Source organism: Diabrotica virgifera, chromosome 1 (assembly GCF_917563875.1).
Source record: "Diabrotica virgifera virgifera chromosome 1, PGI_DIABVI_V3a".
Lineage (NCBI taxonomy): Eukaryota > Metazoa > Arthropoda > Insecta > Coleoptera > Chrysomelidae > Diabrotica > Diabrotica virgifera.
This window is the reverse complement of record NC_065443.1, coordinates 24,636,048-24,657,839: the sequence shown is the minus strand read 5'-3', so window position 1 is coordinate 24,657,839 and position 21,792 is coordinate 24,636,048. Positions and strand designations below refer to the sequence as shown.

General features: G+C 32.2%; 1 protein-coding gene across 3 annotated transcripts in view; it reads right to left on the bottom strand.

The window, feature by feature from the left end:
• LOC114324182 (neural-cadherin-like) overlaps window positions 1-21,792 on the bottom strand; it is a 740,245-nt gene that overhangs the window by 213,599 nt on the left and 504,854 nt on the right. For all 3 annotated transcript variants that reach the window (XM_028271940.2, XM_050655305.1, XM_050655301.1), the window contains exon 3: window positions 19,218-19,333. In XM_028271940.2, coding sequence (XP_028127741.1) covers window positions 19,218-19,333 — 116 coding nt within the window. The remainder of the gene's footprint in view (window positions 1-19,217; window positions 19,334-21,792) is intronic.

Sequence of the window (21,792 nt, the reverse complement as noted above, 5' to 3'; positions counted from 1 at the left end):
TGACCATGCCCTCAAATTGATCGTGAAGAATGTCCAATGCGGCATGCGCTGTGTGGTGCATAGTCGCAGCTTATTGAAGCACATATTGTTGATGTCCATATCCTCCAATTCGGGTCACAAGAAGTTCATCGATCTATCATCGACCTATATTCTAAAAAACCTTAATACATTTGTCAGACATCACTTGGCAGGAAGTATTAAGGACATTAACAAGGTATTGTTTCCAGATTACTCAAGTTTTTATCTTTTCAGCGGCTTAGTGCTAGAGTAACTGGAGCTGTTAATATCAATATGACTGATATATGCTATATTTAACTAAAAGTATACATTGGCTTTGAAATGTGGTGGTATAGACAAACACCATAGCAGCTTTCAATAGAGCAGCAGCTTCGTCAGCTGATTGATGCCATCAAATCCAGGAAAATTGCATATTTTGCGGGGAAATAACATATAATGCTGGAAAAACTGTATAATATTCTTCGACTAATTATTATGGGTACATTGGTAAGGACGCTGGGAAATTGGTAGAAAACAAGCCTAGTGGTTAAAAATTATTAGAAAATGGACCAGGATACGTAAAGTCTAACAACTATTTAGATAAGCTCAATATAGAGAAGCGATGTTTTATCGATTTTGAAAAAGCGCTTGACAGAGTACGCCACGATAGGCTAAGAGACATTCTTGAAAGAAAAGACATAGATAATAAAGATCTGCGAGTAATTCTCAACTTATATTGGAATTAAAAACCTAACATCAAAATAGAAAATGAGATAATAAAAGAAATAGGAATACGTAAAGGAGTACGAGAGGGATGCATTTTGTCACCACTGCTGTTTAATGTATATAGTGAAAGCATCTGCCAGGAAGCACTTTTGCAAGCAAGTGAAGGAATCGTAATCAATGGAGAGGTTGTAAATAATATTCGATACGCGGACGACACTGTACTAGTTGCAAGAACAGTAGAAGGATAACAACGATTACTTACAAACATAAATATTGCTTGCAACAATTATATATGGCATAAATATTAATACCAAAAAAAAAACAAGTATATGGTCTTCAGTAAAATCATGACACAACCAGCACATATTAGTATAAACGGCATTTAAATTGAAAAAGTATCAAGTTACAAATACTTGGGAACTTTAATAAACGAAACTGGAGACCAAAACAATGAAATAAAAAGACGTATCGAAATTGCCAGGGCCACCTTCATAAATATGAGAAAATTCTTCTGCAACAGAGATATAAGCATCCCTCTACGATTAAGAATGCTAAGAGGCTACGTATTTAACACGCTATTATACGGTGTAGAGGCCTGGACTCTCAAACAGAACAACATAAAAAATATTGAAAGTTTCGAGATGTGATGCTACCTTCGAATGCTGAAGATAAGTTGGGTTAAAAGAATCACAAACCTTAAAGTGATACGAAGGATAGGAAAAGACCCAGAGATTTTGTTTGCATGTTTGTTTTGTACGCATTACTTCAAAATTTAATATAAGGAAAAATAAAAGGAAAACGGAATCAAGGCCGTAGAAGAATGTCATGGTTGCGGAATTTGAGAGAGTGGTTTGGCTGCACCACTAATGAACTTTTTAGGTCAGCTGTAAATAAGGTCAGGGTAGCCTTGATGATTTCCAATCTCCGACAGGAGTGGCACAAGAAGAAGAGAAGATAGAGAGAAAAACTTGCCGCGTTAATAGCCAAAGTCAAGAAGAACATATTAGTCATGAGAGTACATTCGATAAATGTAAATAGAATAAAGAGGAACATCTAAAGGAAATTCTCAGAAACGAAAATCTGAGTGTTAAAGATATATGAATATTATCAAACTTTTGCTAAAAATTTTTTTTCATTCGTTTTTTCTATTTAGTGTCTACTTATTTATATCTTGTATATGACATCTTCGTATAATCTGTTAATCTTGTCATTCCTTATTCGGTCTCTTAGCGCGTTTCCTGTAAATCTTCTGGGTATCGTCATTTTTGTTCTTTCCAGAATTCTCTTTCTAATTTCACTATTTAGCAATATTGGAGAATATTTTTTCTTAGTATACCTATACTAATAGTTATAAATATAGATGTGTTAGTTTTGTCCGTAATATTCTATTATGCAGCTGTAAGCAAAATATATAATATAATCTACATACATAAAAGTTGCGTAGTGAAACAATTTAAACTTTTATAAGTTTACTAAGTAAACTCTATCACAACAAAAGTTTCCCCCGTCTATGTAGAGAAGGCCGCACGTCTCGCAAAGAGATCAATCACGCAAAAGGAATTGGTGCCATTAGTTTTTCAAATATTTTCTGTTGATACAATCTTGAATGAATGCCATCGTTTGTTTACTCCGAACAATGATAATCGGATTTAAACCGTAACGGAGAACCATTAATCACACGAATCGATCTAATTTAATTATAATTCTAATGGCAATCGTAGCTTTTAAGTGATTACAGCTATACTGGCACCAGGAACAATGTCCAGGAATCGATTGGGAGTGCATGTTAATCAACAAAACACTATAGTAAAGTACAGCATTGTATCATAAATTCTAATTTAGTGAAATAATGTCGAAAGTCAGATTTTATAGTAAACTTTTACAATTTCACTTCTACCGTTATAATAGTATGATAACGTTGATCCAAGAAAGGCATAACCCAGACATTCAAAGTGAAAGTTTTTCTCCAACACCAAATTGTTCTATATGGTCCACATATTGTTCACTAAAAAGTTATACCATTTTGAGCGACGGGTTTGGGGAGGAGGTGGGGGAGAAGTCGGTAAATTAGTAGTTTTTTACGTTTTTCGTAAAACTATGCGTTTAGCGTGAACAATGTTTCATAGAAAAATGTTCTACACTAAATTTTAAACAAAAAAAGGTCCTATACATCAGGGGTCGGCAACCTTTTTCGGATGGCGGACCATGTTCAAACTAAAACCTTTTATGCGGGCCGCATATTCAAATATAGCTTAAATAGTATTTTTCTTCTTCTTCAGCCTGTTTTCAACCACTGCTGGACAAAGGCCTCCACAAGTCCCCCATGAGTTCTCCACTTCTATTAGATTTTATATATTTAATTTCAGAAAGAACTAGAGATTTGACTTTTCATAAAAACTGCTTTTTATTTATTCAACAACTACTTCAACTTTTTTATCAACAACTACCTACTTATTTTTTATATACATTTTAAATAACAACCTAAAGGGTGGTTTATATGAACATTACAAAAACATATTCCAATACTCCCACCTTTTTGTTAAGTTGTTCAACCCATAAACAAACCATTTAAATAAAAAAAATATAACAAATGTCCACTTTATTGCACTCTGATTGTCTATCTCTTACTTGTCCAGTGTCCAAAACATAGTCAGTGGTGGAACGACGAGTTTCTATATCACCTGCATAATTTGCGTCACTGTATCCATGCATGTTAACTTGATTGAATTTGTCATAACAAATGCCATAATTTATTGTGCCTTTTAAGTACCTGATGATTCTTTTGACGGCATTCCATTGTGCTGCATTGTAATTGTTTGTATAACGGCTGACTACTCCCACCGCATGTGCAATGTCAGGTCTTGACACTATGGCTGTTAAGTCAGCACTTACATCTTCTGGTATACTTACAGGATTTGCATTGTGTTGACCAAATCTATCTATTATTTGTTTTGTATACCTTGCTTGACTTAATATTGTACCAGCCTTTAAGTTTCTTGTAATTTCTAGTCCAACTAAATAGTTCCCAACCGTCACAGTCACTTCAAAAGAGTCTTTTAACGCGCACAAAACTGTCTCTATTGCTAACTTTTTCTTAGAAAATAACAAACCGTCATCAACGTAAATGATTAAGATCACTTTAATATTGTCTACATGTCCAGTATAAACACACTGATCAGCTGATGATTTTTGAAAACCGTAGTTAGCCAAGAACGAGTGGAATTTTCGATTCCAACACCGTGGTGATTGTTTTAAACCGTACAACGACTTATCTAACTTGCACACTAGTCCGGGTTCACACTTTAGCTCCTGAGGTGGTGACATAAAAATGTCTTCGTCAAGATGTCCATATAAAAATGCAGTTTGTATATAGAACTGCATGTCTGGCTTCTTAACCATAGTCCATGTTTCATTTTTCACTAGTGCATCAAACTCTTCATTTATGGCAGTTTTACATTTTTCTTTGTCACTACTTGACACTGCTTCTTCATACCTTTGTGGTATATCAATTTCAGTAAAATTTACCTCCAAATCATTTAATCTGGCTGGTAAACGTCTATTTCGTTGTGGTCTCAAGTTGGGTATATTGTCAACATCTTGTAAAACTTCTATTTCATTATTAACATTTATTTGTTCTTCTTGTCTCTCTTCAAGTTCATTTTCTTGTATTTCAAAGATTGTCACATCATCTTCTGTTGCTATCTTGATCACATTGTCCTTTGCACTGTACATTTTCTCATTGAAAAACACATTTCTAGATATCACTATTTTCTGTGTTGTTGGGTTGAATAATCTATAATTTGTAGAGTTTTTGTCATATCCAACAAATATAACCTTCTCACTCTTTGCATCTAGTTTCCTTCTTTTCTGGTCAGGAATATGTACATATGCATCACACCCAAACACCTTCATGTGGTCAAATACAGGTTTCTGCCCTGTCCACTGTTCATAAGCTGTAGAACCTGGTGTCTGTTTGCTTGTAATTCTGTTGCAAATGTAGATGGCAGTATTAACTGCCTCTGCCCATAGTCTCTTATCTACTCCAGATTGGTATAACATACATCGAACCATTTCTACAATTAATCTGTTGTCTCTCTCAGATCTGCCATTTTGCTCTGGAGTGTATGGTGCTGTGGTTTCTGACTCTATACCTTCTTGTTCTAAATACTCTTTGAAAGCATTATTTGTATACTCAGTACCATTATCTGTATGCAGTTTTTCAACAGAATAGCCATACTTTGCCTTAATTTTTCTATTATATACTTTGAAACAATCTAGTACATCTGCTTTATGTCGAATAAAATATGCTACTCTATACCCGGTGTACTCATCTTTGAATGTTACAAAGTAACGTGCTCCTCGTACAGATTCAGTTTGCATAGGTCCACAAACATCACTGAATATTCTTTTTCCAGGAGGTAACTTAGTGTGTGGTCTCTCTTTAAAAGTCTTTTTATGTTGCTTTCCCATCAAACAACCTTCACACACAAAATCTTGTTTCTTTTCTGTAACACCTTTGATTAAGTTCATTTTTACCATTTCTTCTAAATATTTCTTATTAACATGTCCCAGTCTTTCATGCCATATCTTTAAATCATCTACTGAAGTCACACATGCATTATATATTATTGTGCGAAACATCATTTTATATGTGTTGTTTCTATCCTTTATACCAACTGCTGCTAGATTCTCATTTTCATATACTTTGGTTTCATTGTTAATCTTAATTACACTCATACCTTTGTTTGTCAAAACACCTTCTGAAAATAAATTCTTTCTCAACTGTGGGATATATAGCACATCATTTATAGTGGATTTAAACCATTGTCCATTGATTAACTTCTCTATTTTAATAGTTCCCTTATCTTGTACTGGTAGTGTTTGATTATTGCCAAGTGATACTTGTGATGTAAAAGTTCTGTCAATATTAAAAAAATATTCTTCCCTGTAACACATATGTGCTGATGCACCACTGTCCATAATCCAATCATCACTTGTATCCACTTTTTCTAGTTGTTTTTCTTCTATGTTGAATGCACTCTCATTATTAACATTATAATATGCGCTACTCGAAGAACCACCATGCTGATTTTCTGTAGACTTGCCAGCTTGTGCTCTGTCATTCTTTTTGTAACCTTTTCTGTAGTTACTACCTCTGCCTCGATTATGACTTCTATATGACCTGCTACTACTGTTTTCTTGTTCGTTCTTTTTCTCTCTGCAAAATTTGACAATGTGCCCCCGCTTTCTACATCCAAAACATATTACACCCCTTTCTTGACCTTTCTGATCATATTTTACTTTGAATGACATTGTTGCCAGTGCTTGTTCTGTCTCTTCATATGCAGTTAAGTTCATTTCTTCATCTAACAGTCTTGCGGTGAGGTTACCTATAGTTTGTTTAGCACTGTCTACGGACAACCATGCCTGTCTAACATTTCTGTACTTTTGGGGCAATGTACTCAGTATTTTTGTCATAATAGCAATATCACTCACATCATCACCTGCTTCTTTAATTTGCTTAGCAAGATTCTGCACTTTTGCTATGTGTTGAGCGATAGTATCTAGGCTACTCAACTTATATTGATGAAACCGTTCATGCAACATCATTTTATTTGATTCTGATTTCTGCTCATAAATAGACTCAAGGGTCTCCATAATTTCTTTAGCAGTATTACAACTTTCAATTAAAGTAATCTGATTTAAACTCACTGCAGATGTTAAAGTGAACATAGCCTGGGCATCCTTTTTAAACCATGCCTGTAATTCGTCTCCTGCTACTTCTGGTTTGATTAACGAGCCATCAATAACTCCATATATACCTTTGGCCCTTAAGGCACATTTCAGTTGGAACTTCCACTGTTGAAAGTTAACTCCATCAAATTTACTAACTGTGGATATATCTATTTCGTCACCCATTATTTCAGCTTCAAATTTCACGGCGACACACGCCACTCTAGTTCTTTCTTTTTACTGGGACAAACCCTTATCCTCGGACACACCGGAAAAGTCTTTAAATATACTTTCTTGCTTTTCGGACACACCGATACATTTAAACTGAATATACGCAGTAGTTAAGTATGATCTGGGGCCACATAACCTATTAGATTTTATATATTTAATTTAAGAAAGAAATAGAGATTTGACTTTTCATAAAAACTGCTTTTTATTTATTCAACAACTACTTCAACTTTTTTATCAACAACTACCTACTTATTTTTTTATATACATTTTAAATAACAACCTAAAGGGTGGTTTATATGAACATTACAAAAACATATTCCAATAACTTCTCTCTGTTTTGTGCTATTTAGTGCCAGTATCTCTCCATTTTTGCTTTTATGTCGTCTACCAATGGTTTTTGTGGTCTTCCTCTACTACAACTGTGCTCGTATGGTGTCCAATGTATACTGTTTCTCTTTTCCATTTCGTTGTTTTGTAATGCCACGTGTCCTACCCAGTTCCATTTCATTTGTGCAATCCTTCCAATTACATCTTCCACCCTCGTCCTTCTTTACTCGTCCTTATTTTCGTATATAATCTTTCAGTCATCCTCCTAACAAAGCTGGTTCGATGGACCTCTGCGTTGTTCTTAGTCTATATTAATTTTTCATCTGTTTTAATAATAATATTTATTATCTTATGTTTGTCGTTTATTGTGATTATATTTTTATCTGGCGTATCTGTTATCGGTCTTTACTATTTAGAGTTTTTAACACTTTCATACTCTTCTTTTTATCTGTAATATTTTCGATTTGTTTGGTGTTGTTGTCTCTGGTGTTTGTCTTATTATTTTTCTTATTGCCTTATTAAGTTCCTTCTATTCAAGTAAATTTCAGTACATGCAACTTCTTAATCGTCTCAATCGTCTGTTGTGTTTCTGTCTTTAATTTATTATTTTTCATAAGTTTCTTGATTTTTCCTAAAATTATATTAGTGCTTTGGCGGGCCGCGTAAAATGTTGCAAAGGGCCGCATGCGGACCGCGGGCCGCATGTTGCCGACCCCTGCTATACATAATCCTTCTAAAACGAATGGTTCCAAAGTTACGCAGTTAGTTTAGTATAATTGGTCCAAAAAAAGGTCCAAAAAATACCAAATTGTTCAATATGGTCCACATATTGTTCAGTAAAAAGTTACACCATTTTGAGCGTCGGGTTTGGGGGGCGGGGGAAGGAAAAATTCGGTAAATTAGTAGTTTTTTACGTTTTTCGTCAATGTTTCTAAACCAAACCGGTTTATCGTGAACAATATCCTATACAAAAATGTTCTACATTAAATTCTAAACAAAAAGGGACTCATGCATAAATTTTCTAAAATCAACGGTTTCGGAGTTATGGAGGGTGTAAAGTGAAGGTTTTCCATATTTTTTATATTGTTTGGATATTATATTATTATTACTGCGGATACTAATTTTTTAATAAGGTTGTGTTTTCTAAATTAAATTTGCTATTTCAATGGCCGGTGGTATGTTACTGATAAGCCCTTGAAGGAACGTCAACCGCGCCAAGAGGCTTCTACAGGTCTAGGTCATATTAACCTCTGTTACGGGGAAACCCAATCTGAACTTTTTATGGACAATGTCGCATGAATATCTTTCCAACAGTAAAATTTTTGTTTCAAATTTAATGTAGAACATGTTTGTATTTAGGTTCAAAAATATTGACGAAAAACTTAAAAAACTACTAATTTTCCGACTCCTCTGCTCCCCCTCCCCCCAAAACCCGACGCTCAAAATGGTGTAACTTTTTACTGAAATGTAGACCATATAGAACAATTTGGTGTTGGAGGAAAACTTTTATTTTTGATGACGCGGTTAGGCCATATTTTGTACCAATTGTACTATACTACCTCCGTAACTTTGGAACTGTTCGTTTTAGAAGGATTATGCATAGGACCTTTTTTGTTTAGAATTCAATGTAGAACATTTTTCTACAAAACATTGTTCACGCTAAACCGCATAGTTTTAGAAATATTGACGAAAAACGTAAAAAACTACTAATTTACCGACTTCTCCCCACCTCCTCCCCAAACCAGAAGCTCAACATGGTGTAACTTTTTACTGAACAATATGTGGACCATATAGAACAATTTGATGTTGAAGGATAACTTTCATTTTGGATGTCTGGGTTTGGGTCTAGTTAGACCATACTATTAGGTGTCCAGATTGAAAGATCAAGCTTTTGTTTAATTTTCTCTATTCTAATCTGTTGTCATCGATTCATCTTGCTTCCTGTCAAGATTTATCCTTTATTTGTAATATCTCTATGTCCCCGTTCCACTCTTTTAATGTCTGCCCCAATCATGGCACATGGTTCTGTTGTGGCCTATTGGTTTAGCTTTTAACACACTTTTTACTTGCGCGATTTGTTCTCCTTTATTGTGTCCAGCAAGGGTTTTATTTTAAGTCTTGTTTTTTATGTCCTTATTTCTGAGTTTTTCTTTTCACTATCTAGACCAGGGCGCATCTGTAAAAATATTAGTACATTTGGACGTTGAGAGGTGACTCAAATTTTTTTGGAGAAATTGCTTGAAAATGACTCAATTAATAATATTTGAGTTATCCTCCCTCTCAAAAAGGTCCGGAACATTGTTTAAATAATCAAAATGTCAAAAAATGAAGGAAAAATTCGATTTTTTTCTTCGTTTTTTGATTATAACTCTAAGAGTATTCATTTCCGAGAAAAGTTGTATTAACATAAAAGTTGTGTAATTAAATTTTCTACAATATAGAGTTGGTTGAAAATTTAAAAAATAGTCACCCTTGTTGCAAAATAGCAATAATTGGGAAAAAACTATACAAAAACAAGTATTCGCATTTTACGTTTTTCAACCATTTATGCTAAACTTAGGACCTTCAAATTTCACCCTGAAAAACTACATGATACAGTTAAACAATAATGTAAATTTCATTAAGATCGGTTTAATAGATTTTGCAAAATAAATTTTGCAATCCAGCTTTCGCAAAAAAAATTCATTTTTTCAAACTGGTACAGGACTGAAAATAAAGCAGATAGCAAGTTGAAATTTTTTTTGCTTATAGAAGTGTACTGTACCTTTCATTTTCAATTTGCAAAACTAAAATCGATTAACCACCACGGCGTCAGGAATTTTTTTAAAAAAACATTAATTATTGGTGTTGCGCGAGTTATAGTACAACGACCGCTACCATCCAGTATATTCTACCACGTGGAATCAACACGAGGCTACGCCGCGTCGCAGCGTTGAACATTCTGGACCTAATTGCGACGTATTGGACAGCAAGATCAGCAATTATAAAATTATAAAACACCATGTAAAAATCAATATTTTTCAGTCTGATTAAAATCTCTAAATAAAAGTCTAATTTAAATGTTAAAGTAAAGTCTGATTTTAAATTATTGAGTTGTATCTAAAATCTTTGTTTGTCGAAATAAAAGTTTTAATTGTGAAGTTCAGTTTTTTAAAAAAGTGTTTTTCCAAAGAACATTCATAATTCGCGCAGGACACCGGATAGTTTGCTCTGATTGGGCATTCCAATGACCTTTGATAATTATTGATACATTTTAATTTTTATTACATTTCGATATAAATAAATAAATTTGTTTATTGCAAAATAAAAACACATACTCTATCCTTTGAAATAACACTTTTTTAGCAAAAACTTTCTTTGTTCATATATTTTAACTTGAGAATAAATGTTTATTTTTAAACATATGCAGTTGTTTAAACAATATTTCACAAACAATAATAAAATTAGTTTGATTTTTGTGGAATTAAAATATTAAAATACAATAAAATATAGAGTAAGAAAATAATATATTAGATGAAGATTGGAAGAAATTTTGGTGGAAATCAACTTCATGTGAATCGAACACCGCTGTCCTGCGCGTAGCACCAATAATTAATGTTTATTTAAAAAAGTTCCCGACGCCGTGGTAGTTAATCGATTTTAATTTTGCAAATTTCAAATGAAAGGTACAGTACACTTCTATACGTAAAAAAAATTCAACTTGCTATCTGCTTTATTTTCAGTCCTGTAACATTTTGAAAAAATGAATTGTTTTTGCGAAAGGTGGATTGCAAAATTTATTTTGCAAAATCTATTGAACCGATCTTAATGAAATTTACAGTATTGTTTTAATGTATCATAAAGTTTTTCTGGCTAAAATATGAATGTCATAAGTGTAGCATAAATGGTTGAAAAACGTAAAATGCGAACACTTGTTTTTGTATGGTTTTTTTCGCAAATATTGCTATTTTGCAACAAGGGTAACTATTTTTTCAACTTTTAACTAATTCTATATTGTAGGAAATTTAATTACGCAACTTTTATGTCCGTACATCTTTTCTGAGAAATGAATACTTTTAAAGTTATAATCAAAAAACGAAGAAAAAAATCGAATTTTTCCTTCATTTTTTGACATTTTAATTATTTAAACAATGTTCCGGACCTTTTTGAGATGGAGGATAACTCAAATATTATTATTTGAGTTATTTTCAAGCAATTTCTGCAAAAAAATTTGAGTCACCTCTCAACGTCCATCTCAAAACAGATGGGCCCTGGACTAATCGTTGTTATGAGATTTTTCATCTCTGCACCATGTATCCTTCTCTGGTGTCTTCTGCTTAAGATCTAATTTTCTGCTACTTATATCAACGTCCGTATATATTTGTTTGATTAATTTTTTGTTGAATCTGTCACCACTTCAATTAGGTATTCCGTACCTTGTTGTTTATTTGGGTTTATATGACTGCGGACACTAAATCCATTCGCCAATTCTGTACCTTATTTATTTGTTATCTTCATTATCTGTGTCTTCCGATTATTTACATTAGTTGTATTTTGTTAATTTCTCCTATATATTTAACTATTTCTGGACTAACTTCATCGCTCTTGGAAGTTTTCCCAGTCTTTATCGTTTCTATTGCTCCCTCTAGCTTTTCTTTCTGTATAGCTTTTGTTTCCTCAGTGTTTTACGCTAATTATGTTGTATTTATATTTTTTTGTTTTCCCTTGCTTTCCTGTCAACAGATATTCGAAATCCTACCCTCATCTTTCCATTACATCCTTGTCGTCGATTAATATTACGTATTCCGTTTTTGGTCATTATTCATTTTAGTTTTATTTCTTTGTTTCTTAGCCTTTAGATTTTCTTTATTTTTTTTTTCCATTTTTTCACCGAACTTGTCCAATTTTTATTTACCTAATTTTTAACTATTTTTTTAACTTTCATTCTCTTTATTTTGCATATTTCATATTTTTGCAGCATTTTGTCTTGTATGTATTTTTTACCTCTTTATTCCACTGTGGTGTCCGTTTCTGTTTTTTGTTATTTATTGTGGTCCCGCTGTATTTATCATAGCATTTTTAAATTGTCCCCATTCTTCATCTACTATTTCTGTCATTTCTCCTTCTTTGTCCATTTTCTTCTCTAATTCCTACCTTTATCCGATTTTCTTGTTTCTTACCTTAGTTTATGTATTTTAGTTATTTCCTTCGATATCTTCTTCTTGTCGTCTGTGCCTTTTATTTCCATTTTTTTGCTAAAAGTAGTTGCCAATAGGTAGTGTTCACTGCCTATTTCATAGCATCTTCTCACCTTTACGCCTCTTATCCAACTCCTTTCTATTTTTCGCAATCTAGTATTGTCAATAATAGATTGTTCGTTCCTTGAAATAACTTCCCTTGTGATCTTATGTATTTTTGAAGTTATACTTCTTTAGGCGCGATTGGGGGTGAATGTAAATGTGCGCGAATTAATCAAAAATGTTGGTGCTTGGTGTAGATGCGTTATACGTTTGCTCTGATTGGATGTTCAAATAACATGTCAAAAATTATCCGATATGGCGGCTGTCAAGAATGTTTTGTCATTTTTATTGCTATGGTTATGGTTGTTAAGTTGTGTTTTAAAATTTGTGAGAACAGAGACAAAAGTGAGTTAATAGTTGTACTGACTTTTTAAATAGTTTTTATATATATTTTTGGACTTATTAATATGAAAAAAAAAGAATGTATGTGTACTTTGTACGCACGTTAGAAGATATACTTCTATTAAAATTGTGTAGAATATCTGACGTTTTTCTTAGATTTTCTACGATTCCTAGAGGGAAAAGCAATTGCTGGAACGTTAAAGTCCGTCAAAAAATGACGAATTTACATTATTTATCGAGAACTTACCATTTTTATTGATTTTAAAATTTCACAAAAATACAGCAGAAAATCCAAAGGCAAGAGCCCATGAAAAAATAATACTATAAATTTTTTGTCGAGAAACGACGTTTTTTAGAGTTTATACTTTATACGATTCCTCACGAAAAAAGCAATTGCGGGGAGGCTCCAGTTCATAAAAAATAACGTAATAACGTTATTTTTAATTTTTGGTATTATTTTAAGTATAAAAATTAGTTTAATATTTAAATAAAAATACAATTAAAATGTTTAAAATATATTTGTTTCGTTGAAATCATAAAAATAGAAGTATAACTTCTTACGTGCGTACAAAATACACACACTCTTTTTTATGTTGAAAATGTGTATTCATAATTATCCTGATGTTATTATCTAAACATAATTCAAGTACTTAATAGTTTTTCATTATTGTTGTAAAAAATCATAAATACTCTGGAAACTAAATTCAATATACAACCAGAATAACACACTTTCTCTTGCTTTTTCATACAAGGCTTTTAAAATTTTTGTTTTTAAAATATAGTCTTAATCATTTATCTTTATTTGCCATCTATTATGTCCATACCGGTGACCTCTATATCTATCCCACGGCTGTTTTAGTCGATTTTGAGACCATATATTAGTTTCCGCATAATCCTTATCCTTAATGGAACATCATACATAAATGAACACATAATGCTACTCCTGTAATTGAAAATTTAAATCCACGCGATAACTTTATGGTGAATTGAATGAACTTCTTAGCTGGTGCATGGATTTCCTATTACAAACGGAATATCAGCGATGCGCTACAAGCCCCCAACACCCAATGCTTTGATTAAATAGCAATTTAGCTGAGAAAAGCAATTTGCAATTTTAACTTGTTTGTAATAAAACCAGTAAATCGAATTTGAATACAATCTAAACAAATAAGCAACACCCAAGTCTTTTATGGAAATAGGCCAAGCGAGGGAGGCGGTAGATCTTACTTCGCTTCTCTGCGAGCTGCTCTAGTGGACGTAGAGTTCAATCCTTAGCTCCGTGAACAGAAAACTAAAAAGGCTAACGCAGCAGTTTAAAATTCTAAGATGAATCTGCGGCTTAGGCTGGAATAAGCTGGTGTCTGATCGGCCTATGGAGGAGCAGTACGGCGAAGGATAAGTACTTGCCACTAAGTTATACTCCTCCATAGATCCCTATCGGAAAGGAGTAACACCTAATATAAATACCGGTGTATATATAAGTTCTCGATCACAGTGTTTCTATATACATATCATCAATCATTATTATTTAGATTTAAAGCTTCTTAAAAATTATATTATATACCTAGTATTTCGTAGCTGTCAATCAATCAAAATCACAGCATCAATAAGAGACAATCTACAGTAATCATACAGACAGCCCATTTGCGGGCCAAAAAAAAACAAACTGAAGAAGACATCATATTGTTTAGTGATCAAATTTTTGCTTTTTTTTTACTTTTGGAATAAAATAAAAGTGTAGATATATGTATATCCAGTTCTGTTATTCCGTGAAGGAGCATAGGACATCCATGAAGCTTCTCCATTTCTGATTATGTCTGGGAATGGCTACTATCTCCCTCCAGGTTTTCTTCATGCTTTTGTAGTCATGTTCAATCGTGCTTCTTCATGTTTTGGTCGTTCGTCCTCTGCTTCTTTGTCCTATTGCATTCCATTTTAGTGCTTTGTCCTACTGCATTCCATTTTGAAGCCCCTTTAGCTATTGGCTATTCTTTTAACTGCATCTGTTACTCCAGCTGTTCTTCATCTTATTTCTATGTTTGGTACTTTATCTCTGATGGTAATACCTAACATTGATCTTTCCATAGCGTGTTGTGTTGTGATCTTTCCATAGCGTAACTCTTATTTAATGTTATTGTTTCTTTTGTCAAGTTGGCGTCTCTGAACATTGGTCAAACATCGTCCATTTGAAGGGAAATGTTTGAAAAGGAAGGCCTTAAAACATAGTTTATAGTTTTCTTTAATACCTAGAATTTCTTCTTCTTCTTTTGGTGCCGATTCGTTTCGAATATTGGCGATCATTCTGGCTATAATTATTTTATTAACTGATGCTTTAAATAGATTAGTTGTTGTTGTGGAGAACCATTTCCTCTCGTTCTTTAACCATGATATTCTTCTTCTCCCAGTTCTTCGCTTCCCGAATACTTTGCCTTAAAGGATTACCTTCAGTAATCTACTATTTAATACCGTTTCTCATTATGTGTCCGAGATATTTTAACGTTCTCCTTTTAATAGTATCCATCACCTCTCTTTCTTTCCCCATTCTTCGTAATACGGTCTCGTTGGTTATCTTGGCCGTCCATGGTATCCTTAGGATTCGTCTGTATAGCCATATCTCGAAGGCTTCAAGTTTTAGCTCCATCGCTTCAGTGAGTGTCCAGGATTCAACTCCGTAGTATAATATTGAGAAGATATAACATCGTAGGAGACTTACTTTTATTTTCAGATTAAGGTTGTGGCTTTTAAAGAGTTTGGCTATGTTATTGAATGCACTCCTAGCCTTCTTTATTCTACATTTTATTTCTTGTGAGTGAATTTAAGCTTTATAAAAAAATGGTTGGTTTATCTTCTTTCTTCTTTTTACATTCGATTTTAAATAAAGAAATGTATCATTTATCTTACAATCTTCACATAATCAATGTGAATACAATGTGAGCGTTTTTTCTGCATTATTATTGCAAATATTTACATGAATTACAAAAACACATAAATGTATTTTTTTTATTTAGCTTAAATGCTTCGACAACTAATGCCATTAGAATGATACAATCGATTTCGAAATCAGGTTATATTTAAATGTCAAAATATTCAGGTTTTATTTGTGTAACTTTTGTTAAAAACTTTGGGTTAAAATTTCAACTTGCGAATTGTTTTTATAAAAGTTTAAATCGGGTTTAAACGGAGAGTTACATTAATCAAGCGAAATTAAAATTCTAGCTTTTAAAAATGTTTTTTTCAATACAGCGCGGAACAAATATTTATTTAACTAAAAATTAAATGCAAGCTCAATGTCACTTCGGATGTATATATAATACGATTATTTTGTATGGTGAAATAGAGACATTTTATAAAAAAAATTTCATTTAATAACAGAAGAGATAGTTTTTTAATTAAATAAATGTACACAACAAAACGTGTTTCAAATCAATATTTATTTCTTTTGAAAAAACTTGTTATTGGTGCGAAGAATAATAAGGGCGCTCGCAAACACAGCCACTTGTGGTCGCCACCGGTGGCTGCTACACGCTGTTGAAATACAGTACAAACTGCCCTTGAAGAAGTGAACAGCCTACCAGAACAAAATGTTGACCATTTGATTAAATTAGGAGCGTGCCCACGAAAATTGAAGATTGCATAAGGGCTAGGGTTGGTAACACTGACCTCTAAAAAAAACGTAAATAATAGTTATTTATGATTAGTGTGACCAACACCAATTCAGTCGAATTCGGGACAAGGCTGAAAAAATTACCTGAAATCCGGGACTTTTTAACCAAAAATTCGGGCCATTTTTTAATATGTAAGTATCATCATTTTACTGATTATGTAACATTTTTATACTGACAGTGATATTTTTGAGGTGATTAAGCCACAGTTGGTTCTAATCATAATTACATTTTTGTTAGTTTTTGACGTTTCGACTTCCAATCCGGAAATCGTTCTCAAAAAAAAAATAGAAAATCAAATGAGGTGGATTTTCATGTAAATATCACCTTAGGTTAATATAAAAATGTAATTATCATTATAACCAATTGTGGCTTAATCCCATCAAAAATATAATTGTCAAACATGCCACAAGAAAAGAGCTTCAGAACATTTTTATGTTGAATACCTACTTCTTACTATCATATTTGAATAATTGAATTTGCTTAAAAAGACAAGAAAATCTTTAAAAACCAATCCATTCATATTTTAAATTGACCTCAATCAACTTGTAAAAATCGACACATTCATATTTCAAATTAAATTTTAAAAACATGTTTTTTAAGGTTTCAATGGCAAGTACCGATTTTCCGACTGTCCATATTTTCGGTTGTCCAATTTTTTCGTCCCACCAATTCAATTTGATGTGAATTCTTAAAAGAATAACGTATTTAAAATTTCAAAATACTATTTTACCAAAAAGTTGAAAATTCGGATGGCCCGGAAGCATTGTCCTGGACGCCGGGACACGACTTCGTAATTCGGGCCATGTCCCGGATTTTTCGGGCTAGTTGGTCACACTATTTATGATATAAGTGTTAAAAGTACACGTTTAAGGCACGCATGTGAAAGTTTGCAGAATGAGCGATATCGAGTTCTGCAATTCACATGAGTGCCTTACCCCGCCAGTGGTCGCTATATGAGATTTTCTCTCACGGTTTCAGAAAATTGCACAGAATTTTTTTTCTGAGAAATTATACGCTCTGTAGTTCCTTCTAGTCTCCTAACTATCCTTCCTCGACAATCTAATAGACTCGTCCGCTTAGATAGTGACTCAGTTGACCTAATATCACCCAATTGTTGAGTCAGCGCGCTTCAAGTGAGACATTCTCTCATCAAGCGACCACCTGCGTTACGAACTGTACATATAAATTAATCTTATTTTGGCACTTAAAACCTGAAATAATGTAAAAAATTGTAATTATTGTCATCAATCAATTTTTCCAGAGCATTCTTGTTATATTTGTGTGCTGTGCCGTAAATTATCAAGATACGGAGATTGATTTTTGATTAATATTGGTTTAATTCCGATTATTTCTTTTTATTTTATTATATTATTATCTATATTATGTTATATTATTTTTTTCTTATTATTAGTTAATAAAAAAAGTTTAAAAGCTGTTTTAAAAATTTTATTTTGTAAAAAAAGGTAAAATTTGGATATGTGAGAGAAAATCTCACGCGCGACTACTCGCGTAACAATCTACCTAGCGACCAATGCCGGGTTAAAAATGTACTTTTTAACACGCATATCATACAATATTCTTTCTACAAATGTAATTACAGGACAATATCTACAAAAACTTTTACTTGAACTTGACTGACATTCCATTTTTATATTTTTTTGACATTACATCAAAATTGCCTATACGGTCAATACGAACTGCAGTGCCTTAAATTTTTTTTAAAGCACTAGTGCCTTAAAGTAGCATTTTTAACGCTAGTATGGAGTGCTAAAAATTGCATTTTTAACACGGTTGTAGAAAAATAAAAATAATTTAAACATTTGTTTTACTTTGAAATTTTTTATTTTATTGACTTTAAATTAAATAATTTTAATTTGTTATTTACTGAGTTAATCAAGACTTTTACTGTTCTCTTTATATTTTATATGTTGGTGATTAAATTGCTGCAAGATAAATATTATTTGACTTCCTGTTGTTTTTTAATGTCATATACATATTTTCATGTGAATGGTAAAATGTGCTTCCAGTAGACTTGTCAAATTTGGATCCATCTGTATAAATATATTCGGGCCATCTTTTCAGAATTGCTTGCTTAATAAATATTACATTTATGTTAAATATATTCACATATGAGAGATTAATTTAATAAATTCAGATAAGTTGATAGAGAATATTTTAGGATATTTAGGTAAATATAGCATCAATTTAAGAGCGTAGGCGTTAAATTTCGGACCAATGTTTTTTAAATTCATTCATTTCTTTCGAATCCCAAGGAAACCAATAAGTATTTTCAGAAAATTTAAACGCAACATGAAAGGATTATATTATTACCGAGGCCAGAAAGTCCCTGAAAACTTCTATAATGTTTATTTTAATAAGTTACAGGGGTGAAAAAAAAAGAAAATTTAGTGTGATTTTTAATTTCAAATATGGCATTAAAAAAAACTTTTTGTTTATTTTAAGGGACTTTCTGCCCTCGGTAATATTGTAATCTTTCATTTTGCGTTTAAATTTTTCATAAATATTTATTAGTTTCCTCAGGATTTGGACAAAAAAATGCACTTAAAAAGCATTGGTCCGAAATTTTGCGCCTACGCCCTTAAAAACAAAATTTGTAACTTATTATGTTTATTTGCATTAAATAATATCAATGAAAATATAGTTACCTTCCTTATTTTGCTTAATTAGAAAACTAATCAATTATTTGCAATTTTTCTGAGACAACCTGTACATTGTGTAAAATCTGTACAACCATTGTTAATACAAACAATTGTTAATAATCTTTTCAATGTAAAACTACAATAAGACTCAGATAAACCCCATAAATGTTTATCCCGACCTATAATTTTTCACAGATCATAACTTTTCATCCTGCAACGCAATAACTTAAAAACTTTTCCATTCAGTTTGCACTCACCCTCTTTCTAGTCTCATAATCCAAAGCTCCGGCTACATAAATAGCCCCGGTCATGTTTTTAACTGCAAATGCACCTCCTATGTTACCGCTTGTGATCTCGTATCGAATACGGGAGGCTGAAAAAGAAGAGAAAAGGTGATTTAGCTTTAGAGTTTTCAACAAACAGAGTGATATATTTTATAAAGAGCTACATACACCAGAGAGGATATTTTGTTCAGTTCAAATTTAATTGTATTAGAAGATACATACAGTGCGTCCATAAAGTAACGCATACATTCATTATTTCGTAAACCGGCAACTTTATGGAAAAATCCCGAAACCGGTCGATTTTTATTTTTAAATTACGATTTTTTTGGCATATATATCATACTAGTGACGTCATCCATCTGGGCGTTATGACGTAACTGATGATTTTTTTAAATAAGAATAGCGGTCAAGTGATAGTTCATTTGAAAGGGTATTCAATTTATCTATTCTGTAATATAAACCTTAACATAATTATTTATACAGCGTGTTCAAAAATATTTTTTTTTAATTAAAATAATTGTGAAAAATGAAGAATGTATGCAATTTATTTAATTTAAAATACGTTTTACTGTTGTCAGAAAACAAGAAAAAAATGTTTATTTGACAAATAAATATTGTTTTTCTCTTAAATTCAATGTTAAAGCTGCCACCCACCTGCCTCTTGGCAGTTTGAACACTTCGTTAAAGCGAAAATCAATGTTTATTTGTCAAACAAAATTTTTTTCTATTTTCTGAGAGCAGTAAAATGTATTTAGAAATTAATAAATTACATATATTAATCTTTTTGTGCCAATTAATTTAATTTAAAAAAATTTTTTTGGTCACCCTGTATAAATAATGATGACAATGTTTATATTACTGAATAGAGAATTAAATACCCTTTTAAATTTGCTATCACGTGACCTCTATTCTCATTTTAAAAAATCATCAATTACGTCATCACGCCCAGATGGATGACGTCACTAGTATGATATATATATATTGTTGTGATCTTGATTATTGATATGAGATAATAATTTTATATGTCATTTAATTTAATCAATGCTTTAATAATAATCTAATTAATTTACCAGATCACATATCAATATGTTTTCAATCTCAGGGCTTTTTTATAAAATTAATTACTTACATACGTGGCTTCTAAGTATTTCTTAATGGTTCCTAATCGGGATAGGAAAGAAAAGAGTAGAATAATAACACATATGGGTTACAATTGTAATCAAAATATTGTTTATTTTATTTAAATGGCAATCACTGCTTAATATTTGCTATATCTTATTATTCTTAAACATAACATTTATACATGGGAATCTTATTTCCTTTTGATTTCCAATTGAAAGTTTTTATTAACATTTAACTATTATGATTTATCAGCAACAATTCTATTTAAGTTTGATGAAGCTTTTCTGATATTATTGATTATGTTTCCTCAATTTTAAATGTGGTATTTACTACGAAAAAACCCATACATTCATGTCCAAACAAATGAGACTGACCTTTTTTTTTTTTTTTTTTGGTGCACTGAGAATGTCTTCACATAAGACCCGTTTCCTGCTGTCCTTGGCTGCAATCAAACCTCGTCCTGGCTTCCAGTAATGTTCTCCTCTGAAACTAACTCGTATAGCTCTCGTTTCCTGCTTCTGTTGTGATGCTGTCTTCTACCTTTTTCGAAACTGCAATCAGCTACCGGGAACTCTTGGCTCAAGGAGGTTCTTTTACTCTCAACTTGGCCTACCTCTCGTTCTACGATAGATACTCCACACTCACGGAACTACACCGACTTTCTCACTCCTCGAACACTACCGTCTACTACTCGACTTCACTTCTCGACAGCTCAAAACATTCTGATCTCTATTTGTCATTCATTTCCCTCCTTTCTAAATATCCCTTCCAGATTCACAAATCAAAATTCCACCACCAACTCTCATTCGCAGTATTCCTCAAAACCAATTTTTAAACTTTCTAAATATGCTTAATGGATTTCAAAGAAAATAGTTAATTCCCATTCTAAAAATTACTTTCTACTAATTACAAAATTTAATGATCTATTATCTACTTTCACTAAGTCTTCTTTAGCATCGGCTAATGATTGAACCTTCCGCGAACAACGATAATGACCTATTTTCGATTTCACTTTAGTTTTATTTTAAGCGCATTGTTCCGAGTATCGTTTTAATCACTTCTTAAAATTAAATATAACAATTTGTTGTATACAGGTTGTTCTAAATTTATATGCCCGTGGTTGAGAAAATTAAAAATATTTTATATTAAAGTGACTTTTGTTTATAATTATCAAATTTTAATTTTTATATCAAATAGAAATATAACAAATCCCCGCCTTGTATTCGATAAAATTTATCTGCATTTTTAAATAAATTTTCTCGAGGCAAAACCAACTCCCTGTATATTTCCTTACTTTAATCTACGTCTTATATCCTAACTTACTATCTACTTCATGTAATTCTGTCTTTCATTCGTGATATTTGTATACATCGTGAATATTATAAATTCCTCGGATCTTTTCCGAGTTCCTGTGCCTCAACTCATA